This window comes from Dermacentor albipictus, chromosome 8 (assembly GCF_038994185.2).
Source record: "Dermacentor albipictus isolate Rhodes 1998 colony chromosome 8, USDA_Dalb.pri_finalv2, whole genome shotgun sequence".
Lineage (NCBI taxonomy): Eukaryota > Metazoa > Arthropoda > Arachnida > Ixodida > Ixodidae > Dermacentor > Dermacentor albipictus.
The window spans coordinates 77,792,567-77,806,816 of NC_091828.1; the positions used below are offsets into that span (position 1 = coordinate 77,792,567).

Here is a 14,250-nt window from a genome sequence, read left to right on the forward strand (position 1 = left end):
ACGGATCAAGGTATTGCAATGTTATTATGTATATACAAATAGGTAAAAATTTTACAGCGATTTATGTACAAAGTTTAGAAAACGCAAATTAAACACGAAATTCGAAAACAATTCTTTATGCAAGTTCTCCAAAGCGTTATGCAGCCGCTACCCACAACGGTGCCCCGAGTCATAGAATCCTTCACAGATTACATGAGACTGTGTTCGTATTCTATGAAGATAGAGGATATTTATAAGTCTCATGTCAGCAAAATTTGAACGGTTGTGTCTTATACTTAATATTGTTGGAAATAATTATTGAATACTTACTTCCCATACCGTTTTCATGCATCCCTTGTTGGTTATGGGATTAGCTTGCGAGTGATATATTTTCGAAGTCTAATGTTTGTAAGTCATTTATAGCATTTGCAGTAAATTAAGTATGCAAACACCCTGGGGCGTTATGTGTGGTATGCATGGCACCAAATTTTGCCCACTCCTTGGGAAGCTACAACTGTAATTGAGATCAAACTTGGGAAACGCGGGGGAGAGCTCACTACCAGTGCATACATGATGTTCAATGCCTGTGAATAATTTACAGCCTCTCTAAAAAAAATCCTTCAGCAAGTGCTCAAAAGCGCGATAGCGCAAATACTCGCCGTGCTACCGGCGTCCCGAATAATTCCTACTTCATGCTGAGTTACTAGTTGATGAAAATTTGGGGTTCCTAAGCGTAGTAGGTCAGAAATGTCTAACGTTTCATACTTTTTGATGAGCTTTGAAAATTACAAATAGACCAAATGAGTTCAAAATTTTTAGCCTTTTTCAGATAACCCTTAATTTACCCACGCATTCCTTGCGGTGCCTATATCACCCTTAGCATGCTTTCCTATTACCTTCGTAAGCTCTCTCAGTTCTTCCAAGACAGCGGGAAAATTTTTCCCTAGCTTTTCCGGACACTTTAGTCGCACTGACAGCTTCGCTGTACACGACTGTTGGGCGAGTTTCTGGTGCTGCACTCAGATTGCTGAGATATTCGGCCTCTTCGTTATGCAGAAACTCTTAATACTTTGTTTCCAGATAGACCCTTGGGGGTGTTCAAAAGAAGCGCACCAAACCTGCAATTCTTTCGGTACACCGACAGGTTCAAATTTATGCAAAGTCGTGCACGAAATGCAACATTTCCAAAAAAAATCCTTCTTTCCGTAATGGCATTCATACTAAAAAAAATTGACATCAGAGAAAAGATGTGGTGGCATTAATCGATCTCTAATTACAACAAATAATGAGGAAATCAAACGAAAATGGGGTCGGTAGAATCGAACAAATTTGGGTATGGCAGCCATACTCCCAATCCACCTTCTCTGGTACCAGTGTGTGTGTGTGTGTGTGTGTGTGTGTGTGTGTGTGTGTGTGTGTGTGTGTGTGTGTGTGTGTGTGTGTGTGTGTGTGTGTGTGTGTGCGTGTGTGTGTGTGTGTGAGAGAGAGAGAGAGTGTGTGTGTGTGTTTGCGCGTGCGTGCGTGTGTATGTGTGTGTCTGTTTGTGTGCGTGCGTGCGTGCGTGTGTGGAACACACTTTCAATGAGCACACTTCAAGAAACACCGTTGTGCTATGTTGCACTAATCGAGAATGAGTGACTCACTGAGAAATTAAATTGATGGAAATTTGTGGTCTAAATTAATAGTGAAGTTGCTATCATTGAAATATTAAGAAGTAGTCATGTGCATTCGGGGATTTGCCATGTTCTCTTGTAAGTCGCGCAATTTATGAAAAACAATTGCTGTGTTCCATGCGCGAGGCTTTTTTTTAACTTCCAAGAGGAAAAATCGGTATTCTATGGCTAAGACATCAGCTAAGAGCTGCTTTCTTTTATTACAGAAGCTTCTATGCGACTGTGAGGCCACAAAAACCGCATAAGTGCGAGTTACAGCTCTCCGATACGCTACATATTTGCCTACGGGTGTAACCGGGTGTCACTTTCAAAAGGTATCGCCTAGGCATATAAAGAAATCATTGTGAAACATGAACCTTGCTATACGAACTGCAAAGTGATGCAACAAGGTTTAAACTCCTACCGCAGCATCAATATTCCGGATATAGTAATGCTGTTAATCTAAAAAGAAAAATAAGTATTTGCAGCTATATTCTCTTGAGAGCCAAGGACAACTCCGAGAAGGGCTCGCTTTTAATGCCGGTTTGTATTTCAAATGGTATGTGAAGTAAGCAAAAACCTTTTTTTTTTTGTTCAGATACCACGGTTATAGATAGGAAAAGCAGCATCACAGTGTACATGTACAATGTACCGCCTGCAGGTTTTGTTTTCTTTTCCTGCAGTAGAAACTATTTTCTTTGTTTAAGATCCAGATGAAGATAAACTTCGTGCTGTGACCTGGCCATGTATTCGCTGCATTCACAATTTTCATATCTGGCGGTATGCTGAGTGCACGTCACCGTTGCTTTTCGTTGTCTGTGAAGACATGGATGCATAGAAAAACTACCTCTTTGAAAGCTGAAACAAACAACATGATCAAACTGCGTTCAGACAGTGCCGCACGTATATCACTATTAACGCTGTATCAACCGCCAGAAATATTTTAAGTAATCGGTTCAGAGTCAACTACGAGAAAGGTTGAGAGTGGCATGCAATATGATATTCAATGATTGACAGGAGAATGTGGGCCATTGATGAAAGTATCTTACCAGTAGACATTAAAGAAGGGAGAGCACGCCTCTTTTCTCTTCTACCTCTTCTACTTTGTTGTAGCGCAGGCAGTACGATGAGCTCCCACACAGGCACACTAGACAACAGACACCGGTGAAGTGCTTTCCTGTGTGTTCGTTATTCTGCCTGCGCTTCAACCATGTAGAACATCCCATGTCAGCAAGACCATATAGCTATCCTTCATCTGTTTGCTCTTTCTTATAGCTGTGTGCCACTGGTCCGACAACGCGGCACTATCAAGACCACTACAAAACGAACTACGCACTTGATAAAACCGAAAAGTTTCTGAATACTTTCGACACAAAGGAGTCACTACAATTCAAGGTGAGTTCAAGTACTCTTTGTTCTTTGTCTCTAAACACAAATGCACATGATACTAGCCTCAAATATACGGTATGCCACATTGTTTGTGCAATAAGCAAGATCTGACCTTACTGCTATGGTAAACCGTTTAAGGCTGTCAGCGATCATCATGCCCTGTGTTGGCTGACCAACCCCAAGAATCCTTCAGGCAGACCAGCCCGTTTGAGCCTGCGCCTACAAGAGTCTGACATTACCGTTGTATACCGATCTGTTCGTCGGCGTTGTTCATGGTCAGGATGAATGAGTACCGGTGCGTTGACCTTGAGTTGCTGTCGCTGATCGAGCACCTTCAAGGAGTTGACGCTGTTTTACTTCGCTCGCTCGTGCGCGGCTTATAATTGTGTTGTCTGCGAAACAACGTTTTTTACAGGAAAATTGCGCAAGTCATCTATAACTGTAACTCCTCGTCGCACAACTGGCGTTGCACCAAGACATTCTGCAAGCCAGCCATGATGAGTCTTGAGTGGGACGTGTACATCTAGGATTCGCTAAGACGTTAGCAAGGATGCGGCGGAAATATTACTGGCCTCGGCTGTTTTCTTCTGTTCAGTGATACGTGGAGACTTGCCGCGATTGCAGCGCCGCAAGACGCCACCCGTTAGACCAACCAGCTCTCTTTATACTGGGGACCCTCCTCGAGCACCATTGCAACAAACAGAAATGGATCTACATGGTCCATTCCCAGTGACCTCTTTGCGCAGCAGTTGGATAGTCGTCATTACTAATTGCTTCAGACGGAACGCCAAAACCAAAGCTATTCCACATAGCAACGCTTATGAAGTGGCCAAAATTTTTGTCCGCGACATCGTCATAGGACATGGCGTACCCTTTCTTCTTATCGCCGATCCCGGGGCAGCTTTCACGGCCAAACTGATCCAGGGCGTTCTTCACCTGACGCATAGCTCTCACCGCAAAAGCATGGTGTATCATCCTCAAACAAATTGATGAACGGAAGATCAAAAGAGAACACTCCCTTTCATTAGTGTCATGTATGTATACCGACGTAGAGCACAAGACTTGGGGCGAGATTTTGCCCATATGTGGCCTTCGCCTATGATAATGCTGCACAATATGTCACACAATTCACACCGTTCGAGCTTGTATACGGGCGCCGCGTCACATCAAGACATGGCGCCATGCCACTTGTGGCTGATGATAGCCCAACCGGCGAGCAGGTGAGGAACTTTTACGAAAAACCGAAGTAGTGCACCAGCTGGCTCCGAGTCGAATACGGAGCCAGCAGCGCACCCAAACTCTTCGAAACAACCACGGTTGCGAGAAGTGCACTACAATGCCAGCGACTGCGTTTTGGTCTCGAAGCCCATGCGTCCCCATGGATCCCGACGCAGCAGCTTTTCCATGAATCCATGGAAAAGCTGCTGCGTCGGTATTTACAAGGTTACGCGCCATCTCAACCACGCAGTCTGCGAGATCGTCCCCTACAGCCCTGACACCAGCTCGCTCCGTCGTCGCACTCGTACTGTTGTTCATGTAGTACGCATGAAGACATACTTTGCGTGTACGTGCTTGTCGGGACTGCGCCTCGGGGGCTCCGTTTCTTGCCATCAAGTCTGCTAAAAGGCAACCTTTTGATAGGACTAAAACGGTCGCTTTTCATGTGCGGAGCAATCGACACAATGATGCGGGGTTTCCACACCAGGATGGCGCTCTATAAGGTGGGCGCCATGAAAGACAATGAAGCGCTTTAGCTGCAGCGTCTCTTCTGGTCACCCATTAAAGAGACCACGTCCACTTCGCTAGCCTCCGTAATCAACCTTCGCTGCGCTCTAATGAAGCCAACGAAAAGAAATCAAAAATAACTTCTATATCCTAATTGAGATGATCGGATAACGCAGAAAATCGCGATAAAAGTGGAAAAAATTACGCCTTCTACGCATGGCATTCGAACCAACAACCTTCGAATGACGCGGGAACATTTCATTAACTACAACTTTATATTCCAGCTTTTATTGCATGCTTTTCGTAAGCATTCTGTCTATTGCTCCATGGAGATATCTGTAATAAAATTCTTTAAAAAACTGCCTCCCAAGCTTTTCATTAGGCCGCATTTCCAATTTCCCAATTGGTCTAGAAACAGTTGTCTCCCAGGTAGAACACGTTGCACATTTAAGGCAAGGTAGCATCTCGCTCTCTCACAAATTTCGCACAGAAGTGGAATTTCTCAGTTTATTTTATTTCCCTGATGACGCAGAGATAACTGTCGTCTGACAGGAACGAATTATAATAGCACGTTGCCGGTGGTAATACCATGCAAAAAGGATAAATCTTAAGAATGCAGCAAGTCATGTTATCTGTCATTGCTACGCCGAAAGACCACATGTGTCACTTCTCTCCTTCTTTGAGAAAGGTGGCACCATAGTTCTTTTAATCGACACTACAAACTCCTTTTTCTCGCATGTAGCTGTGAGCTACGCTGAACAAACAGCCATGTTATGCGTCCCGAGCACCGCACTAAACAAAAAGAAATTCACGAAATTCTATGCGTAAACCTGAGAGCGGTCAGCTTGCCCGTATAACTACAAATGCCCTTCATACTTGTCTCGGTTACAGTGTTGTTAAATTGTAGTTAGGCAATTTATTTCAAAAAATAACCTCCAGCAAATAATACAACTGTAAGGGTTCCGCTGGGATGCTCTAAAACGCAGATATTACTTCTTAGGGAAATGTAAATGCATAATTCAATGGCAATAATGTTTTATTTTTGGAAGGCACAACGTATCGCAAACGTATATATAGTCATCTTCAATATTAATGTAGATGAGTTTGCAAGGCATACCCATTTCAATTTTCTAGACTGCACTAGATTTAACCTGCACGTTCCTGAGTTGTGCGGTTGAAGCAGTGGCGTTTTATTGAAATCTATCGTGGACTCCTCGAACAATATTTTGTTAAATATCCCTGAAAGAACAGCTAGCTCTGCTGCCAGTTTTATGGCTCATAAGTACGGATTTGTGGTTGTCTCATAATTTATTCTAGGTAGGCGCGCTTTGACAACCCACAGACTTCACTTCATTTCTCGCGACACGGATCATACCAAGAATTTCCGAAAGTTACCTAACGTAATGTTAGCTTGCCAAATATTTACTCTAATTTCTCTCGCAATTATTCCAAAAATTCATTGAGTAATCGGCACCAAGCGCTAGGTATGCCGCAGGCGATCCTGAAGTTTGTCTTGAGACGCGACGTCAAGCACACACTGAGTGACCTGTTGCCCGGTATGTTACGACTGCAGGTTTGTGACGCCTGGCGCGACTACGGCAGCTCGAGGATCGGCATCAGCGCGTACAGCGTGAACGCCGACTTTCCCCACCCCATTTTTCAGTGCCCGAAAGATCAGTGGGCCCCCGACGGGTCGCGACTGCGGCTTGTGCAGGGGTTCGGGGACTTCCTCAGGAAGGAGAGCGGCGGCCGAAACCCGAAAGCGACGTTTTTCGATCGCTGCCGACAGCTCACGTGAATCGTCGCGCGCGAAGTTCAGGGCTGCGACTTCGGAGTCGCCTCGCCGTCTTTGGGACTGTGTTGACGTTGGCGCGTTTCACCTTCTGCTTATTGTTCTTTATGAGTATAACGTTCACTTGCTATGCGCTTTCTTTTTGTGGCTGCACATTGAATTTTAGAATGTGCACATTACGATTATTTCAATCGCAAGACGTGTTCATTTTCCTCTGTGTACATGTATTCCACGCCCGTTCCTTCCACGGAATAGTGTCATACAGTTTTTTCATAAAGATTACCGCTTACAATATTACTGGTATGAAGACCAGAGGCAATTGAACGCCCAGAAGCAATGTACGAGATTCCGTGTTGGTGTGTGTGCAGGGGAAGAAGCGTATTGTACTCCGCTATATTTTCTTCGACTACTGTAGTTACTTTACGCACCCTCACACATGTAAAACGTTTTACATAGACAAGACACAAGCTTCAGCAGCATACGTATCCATTGAGCCATCGTAAGAGCGGACTCAATGGTATTTATTTATTTATTTATTTATTTATTTATTTATTTATTTATTTATTTATTTATTTATTTTAGTGCCTCCATGGCCTCCGTGAGGGACCTCGCACGAGGTGTGGGTATAATCACAGCGGAAACAATAACAACGATAAAATGTGCACACATTCATGTGATATATCGCCGATACACTCGATTTTTTCGATGGCAGATTTGAAGCCAGCAAGGCCGGTCATTCAAGCAGTGTGGTTGGGAATACAATTCCAGTCACACCCAGTACGTATAAAATAAAAGGTATGTTGGCACATTGTGACATGGGCACGTGGAGGCACGACGGCATTCCGGTGTGTGGTGGGGGTCACGCGATGGACGGGTGCGACGATCATTGTTAGGTGATAATGAATGAAAAAGAACTTGTGATAAACTTTTAGTCGAGAATTCCTGCAATTATCGGCCAAGGCGGGTAGATCAAGTGTCCATTTGAGCGCACTGACACTGTAACAGTAATCACTTGGGGCCAATGCGGTTAACATGGTTCTGCGCTGATTTGAATGTCTGAATTGCAGTTGGTAAGAGTCATGTATTGCACTTGCACACTCCAGTTTGGAACGGACAAGCTTTGTGTATGCTAACAGCCTAATGAAGGGGAGCGCAGGAGAAATAAACTTTGCAAGCGTTGAGACGCTGCTTTCTTGGTACGACATCTCTTGTAGTGTTTAGCGTAGAAATTTGCCGAAGCGAGCTGTAAACTGAAGTTCCTGAACACGGACAAGATGCGAAAACACGCACAAATACGCTAAGCTATACATCATATTTTCTCTCAATGAGATTTTTAATAGCCCACAAATATGGGACGGTGTTCTGCCTCTTCATTCAGTTTATTATTGAAAATATAACTTCAGCAAAAACTTACCGGTGTGCACTATCAAATTATTTAACATGGCTACCATCGCACTGACCTTCCAGTTAAATACATCTTCATGCACTTACACCAAGCGAAATATTCAGCAAACTACGGCAGGCGACAGGCAATACTCGCTAGCGCGCACACACAACAGCGGAAACGCGCGATGTTGCGAAAAGCAAATCGGTCAACAGAAAGCCCACTTAGACTCCCTGCACTCCACGCCACGCATGGACCGCTGTAGGCGACGCAGCCCTGGGTGCTAGTAGCAAGTTTTCGCGCCAACTGTGATTTGATCCTCGAAGAAGCTGCCACTCCTGGACACAAGTTAAAACGCCTTATCAGGCCAGCCGGTGCACCTATCACCACACAATTTTATCTTTTTTTTTAACGCGATAGCGCTAAGGGCCACGTGTCGCAGAAAATCCTGCGTCGGCGCCAGAGGCGATGTCCGTATGAGGAAAATCATCCCAAACCATGCATCGCGATCCACGCAGGCCCACCGCGAGGCGCACAGGCGTTACTGGAGTAATTGAATTTTTCAAGGTACGTCAGACAATTCGCAAAATACGACTGACGGACAATCTACAGACATGATAACGTCAGAGTGTAGTTTTTTTTGTATATAAGAAAACGCAACTCTGTTACACGGAAACTCAAGCACAAACCCCTTTTCCAGCTGCCACTAATTTGAGGTCTCTCTTAGTAGGAGCGGCGAGCCCTTCTCCGTTCATCGCAGTGTCATCCAAGATGGCATTTCAAGGATGTTGCAAGGAAAAAAAACAGATAGCTCACCTTCGTGCACAGCGTTCGCCACCAACGTTTTCAGGAAAGCATTACGGTTACATAAGCTGCAGTTGCTGGGAAACGTGAAAGCAGTCAGGGATCTCCGAATGCTATCGCTTTCCACTCATAAAGGCGAAGCCCCACCCTAAGCTTCCCCCAATTTTTTTTTTCGTCCTGTATGTGTCACTCCCTGGTGGAGGTGCACCTTGCAATTCAATGTAGTTTCGTACTTAAAGTACTAGAGGGAACTGTGGCAATGTTATCGTTCAGCCGCCATAGGAATGACAGTACATTTGATTTGTCTGATCAACGTGCTTGGGGCCTAATGGGATCTTGTGACATTATTGACAACGTTTTCTCTGCCTTTATAGGTTCAAATGTCAAGGCAATCGATACATCTTTTTTTAAAGCAGAAGGGAAAGAAACTCTGAGAAGCGACACAATTGCTATAATTGCCGCGATTCCGCCTGTCGAGTTGGCTCAATTAAAAGGCGTGAAGCTACTCAACGCGCTGGTTTGCCAATGTCAATGTCGATGTTCAATGTCGCCTGTCAACTAAAGTGTTCAGTGTGCGATGCATGTGTGGTGTGATTCTGCTTTCGGACGCGCTAGCAAACAGACGTAGGATTCAGGGCTTCTAATAGGTGTGACAGTGGGGCTCTATCCGGACACGGTCACAGGCTAAATGAATAACAGTAGCAAGTTATTTCGCCGCATGTGCCACCAGTAGACGGTACTATGCATAAACAGTTTTTGCTTCAGCAAGGTTAGAACGAAACTGTTGAACGTTGAAGATTTCATAAATGCCGTCGGGCTCCATTAGAATGCTGTCAAGCGCCATCCTACCAGATAAATCACGTCTGCGAGGGCACACTGAGCAGAACTCCGGCACCGGCAGGTAAAGCAGCGGCTGCACTGGCTGCTCCATGGTGTGGCCAACGATGATGCGCAGGTGGAGTTTGCCGCTTTCGTCAACGTTGTCTAGATGAACCGAGAGAGCTGGCTGGTTGAAGGTGTCAGTGACAAAAGTTGGAGGACCAAAGTGCTGCTGCTAAATATGAAGAGTGGCGTCACGGTTAGTAATCGGCCCATGAAATCCGTGTCGTCGGTGAGCTGGCCCTGCTTAAAAAATATGGGGTTTAACGTGCCAAAACCACTTTCTGATTATGAGGCACGCTGTAGTGGAGGACTCCGGAAATTTTGACCACCTGGGGTTCTTTAACGTACACCTAAATCTAAGCACACGGGTGTTTTCGCATTTCGCCCCCATCGAAATGCGGCCGCCGTGGCCGGGATTCGATCCCGCGACCTCGTGCTAAGCAGCCCAACACCATAGCCACTGAGATACCACGGCGGGTCGAGAGCGGGCCCTGCTTGTCGCTACAGGTAGACGCATGCATTGTCTGTGATAAAAAAGCCACCGCCTATGCTCGTAGGAACTGCAATGTTCCACGCTGCTCAACCTTTCGGCGTTTGGCGACGTGCAGACGCTCAATGCGCCCAGTCCTGCGCCACTGTTATGGGCACAGCTACAAGCGACGATCCCGATGAGCAGATCATGGACACGACCAAGGGCACCGGCGACGCGGCGAGTGCGTTCAAGGAACGCAAGATGCTGTCAGCGCCTGAGAGGACAAGCCTAAGCCAAGCATTATGCAGCACGCCGCACCTGGTGCAGGGGATACGATGGCAGAAGGCGTTGCGGAAGGCTTAAAAAGCCACCCACTTGAGGCAACTATGACAACAGCGCTAAGTAATAAAGTAGTAGTACGCATTCCGAACGCTGGCTCGGCCGTCAAGCGGCCGTATAAGTCTGTGGCGTAAACAACTGACGACAGCAACTCAGACGGGCCATCAGCGAAGGCGTCACTGGCGAGACATTGGCATCTCAGGACGCGGCCCAATGTTCTTGCCGACAGAAGCGCGGCAGAGCAACCGGAGCTGCAGCTTAGCGAGGTTGTACTACCGGATGGCTCCGGAGGCATCCAGCAGTAAGCTAGACGTTCACGGCAAGCACCGTGCTCCGGGCCTACCTACTTCTTTATTAAGAAACAATGGCTATCAACCTGTCGTTAAGCTTCGCTGTACTAAACATTCTAGGTCTCATGACTATAAAAACAAAAAAGCAGTTGCAAGTATAGGGGTTGCTGGTGAACTAGGACCTCAACGTACTAGCTGGACAAGAGTCAAATGGGCAACGGAAGGAGGAGTCCTGGAGCATGGTGCTAGGTTTTACGTCGAAATGTTTGCGTTGTTGCAAGTCATGTGAGAAGGACATTGGCTGGATGGGTCCTTTCTGTTAGATAGGTTCCGGGGATGATTGTTAAACAATACTTTTCTTGTGACTCAGGCAGAATAGTTACTTGTCATTTTTTTTACCAGTAATGTAGAAATAATGTTTTACCTGTGGTTTCTGCCAAATATAGAGGCCAAACAATTTTTTTTTTTGCTATGATCGAGTAACATTTGTGTGTAGAAAAGCAACTCGTCATGTTAGTTGTTTTAAATGTGTTTTAAGCGCGAGGAACAAACTAGTAACTATCAAGGGACAAATTGCATATTGGTGGCTGAATCACTCAGCGAATATATGACATGAACGACGCAGCTCGGCGCCCTTGAAGAGGAGCATGGAATTCACGTTACATATTTTCAAGGCGCAAGTCATGCGCGACTTGACAGAGTATATTGGCTCTTTAGGGTAACCTCGTGATCAAACAAAAGTCTAATAGATTTTTAAAAATATATCAGTTTAACGCAAAATTACTTTGCGATGACAGTACTACAGCTGCGTTATAGGAAACATTAACAATAATAAATTAAACCGCACCTCTAATATTGGCAAGGGATTGCAACGTCTAACGCAACGTGCTAAAATGAAAGTCATTTGGAAATCTAGTGCTTAAGGAATTAAGAAAAAGAAGTCGGAGAAATGCTTCATAAAATGATAGATTTCGAAAGTAAAGAGACGAATGCAAAAGAACAAAATATTTGAAGGCGAACGTTACGGGCACATCCCTCATTTGAGCGAGAGCAGAAGCACGTGCAATGACGCAGACGTCCACTAAACGGGCGCTTTGATTTGAGATAGCAAACACACGCCTATGCCATATGAAAATGATAGAGGAGAACAGCGTCAAAATAAATATACAGCAGAAATTTTCGTTCGCTAGTACAAACGTCGCTTGCCGTCAGGCCAGTAAACGTAAACTAGTTGTGGCAGGGTGCATGTCACAATCAACCTTAGATACAAAAAAATGGTTCAGAATCACCGATACTAGTGTTTTAGATAGAAAATATCACTTCTTGCATGTTGCCAGGCCCGGATGGCCTGAATGCGGTAGGGTATAAAGCGCTTAGGAACTTTCCTCGGCCTCACAGGCATTCTTCAAGGAAACTTACACAACAAATGCATTGCCGCCATCATTTGCGGGTACCTGCAGTGTTCTAATTCTAAAGAGAAAGCAAAACGCAAAGATAGTGGTAGTTAAATCACACAGTACCATTTTGCTAACATACACCGACTATAAAGTAATAATGAAATTATTGGTATGCAGATTGCAGTACATGGTCAATGCAATAGTTGGTGAGTACCAAACGTGTTGTATACAAGGAGGTTTCATTGTGACTAATAAACACACAATTCAAAGGTAGAGTGGCTGCCCCGGAAAGGAGGGGGTCCCTGGTTCGAGTCCCAGACCAGGACGAATTTTTCTTCAACTGTGAGGCTTTTCTTTCGAGGAACCCGTATGGGTTTCCGTTGTAGCAATTGCTACGAACGGGTGGATGTCTGATTTTCTGTTTATTAACAATTCGTCATGTTCTGGAGCACTGTGACGTTTTTCAGTCTGCTTTCGCAATTCTTTTGCTGTATCCAGAGAATGGTCTCTATTGTGTACCGCATGATTTTCTGTTTGCCATACTTGAGCAGGCTAATGTTAGATCTGTCATTACAGAGGGAGTACTATCAAAACTGTAGAACGTGGGTAATTATTAGCAAGGCATTGAAGGCCCTCATTAACTTAGAACGTTCACTCCGCCAGGACTGTCCAGTTACGTGGACAGCCCAGTTGTTTTCTTTTTCAATTATTGTTTGCAAAGAAAATACGGGACTTTCATGACAATTTGGTCGTCATGCCGCGCGATGAGAAAAGGACTCAAGAAATCTAGTCGAACGCATGGTGAAAACACAAACCACCATTTATGAAAACTACCAAAAACCAAACTACACCGGCACAGAACGTTCAGACACTTGGCACTAAGACTGTGGTGAGTCCGTGAACCAAACAGTTGAAAACGGCCCACGGTAGGGTGGACAAAAGACGAGAAGTTTCCGGAGGGACGTTGCGGAAGTGAGGGGCGACGAAGTGACGACGTAGAACACGCCTCGATGTTACAGAGGGTGAAGAAGACTGTTCACAAGCCGGGCACGACCACTCAGCAGTCAGCCTGCATCCGAGCCGCAGCGCACGTTGCAGGAATGGTCAGCCTGCGCAGCGGACGAACCACGTGCGAGCCGCAGTGCTAGGTGCACATGTGACCATTAGCTAGGCCACGAACGGTGCTCCGCTGAACAGCTGACCGAGGAGACGCCTTTCCCGCAATCGGCTATGCTGGCGGCAAGGAGTTGCACGGAACGCCCAGCCACGCTACGAGCTGGTTCGGGCATGGTAGGGTGGCAGCTCCACGGGCGGCCGCGTTCCCTAGAGCCTTGATTACCGGCGTCCGACGACACTTCGGCCTGCGGTCTTCCGTCTCCCGCTTACAATACTACGTTCCATACATAGCATTCAATGCTTTGCAAGCTGCGCTAGAAGTTCGCATCGTTCCGCGGGTTCCGTCCATGCTTGGATGCGCGCCAACAGCGTTCGCTCGCGCGAGCATGCACGTGAGGCTTCTCGCGACGGGTTGCAAGTAAAAAAAGCCGAAAAAGAAAAACAAAAACAAAAACGTGCTAAAAGAACGCATTAGCAGCCGTATACCGCAGTGCGTTTGTTTCTAAGGATTAAAACTTGCTTCATTCAATACTGAGCCTACATAAAAAGAAACAGTTGCACTCAATTTCTGTCAAAAAACATCAAACTATATTCAAGTGCGAACGCAGCCACTGCAAGAAGTCTCTTAGCCCCCACAGCGTTGACTGCTACGCATGGAACGGAGTGTAGGGGCGTGTCTCACCACGATACATTTCGCCGCGTGCTCGCCGTACGTGACGCGATCGTGGCCCGACTCATCTTCGGGATAACCCAGGGTCCTCGCCGATTTGGTGAGACAACGCGCATGTGTGGTCCAGTGGCGAAAGCATGCGCGCACACTTCGTCGTCGTCAGCATCATTTTATTTTACTCATCACACTCGGGAAGAACGCGTTTTCATCTGTTTATTCATCTATTTACTAATCTATTTGTAATTAAATATTCCTGTCCAATAGTACCATGGTTCACACTTATTTCTGTATTACTCTGTGTGCTGTACATCTACACCTCTCCCTTCATCCCCCCAGCGTCTTTTCTTCTTCGTCTACCA

At 45.7% G+C, this 14,250-nt stretch overlaps 1 protein-coding gene across 3 annotated transcripts in view; it reads left to right on the forward strand.

Moving 5' to 3' along the window:
- LOC135921200 (uncharacterized) overlaps positions 1 to 6,829 on the forward strand; it is a 51,197-nt gene extending 44,368 nt beyond the window's left edge. For all 3 annotated transcript variants that reach the window (XM_070523631.1, XM_065455516.1, XM_065455524.1), the window contains exons 12-13: positions 2,907 to 3,026; positions 6,319 to 6,829. In XM_070523631.1, the coding sequence (XP_070379732.1) occupies positions 2,907 to 3,026; positions 6,319 to 6,543 (345 nt within the window). In that variant the 3' untranslated portion in view covers positions 6,544 to 6,829. The remainder of the gene's footprint in view (positions 1 to 2,906; positions 3,027 to 6,318) is intronic.
- Positions 6,830 to 14,250: the final 7,421 nt, after the last annotated feature.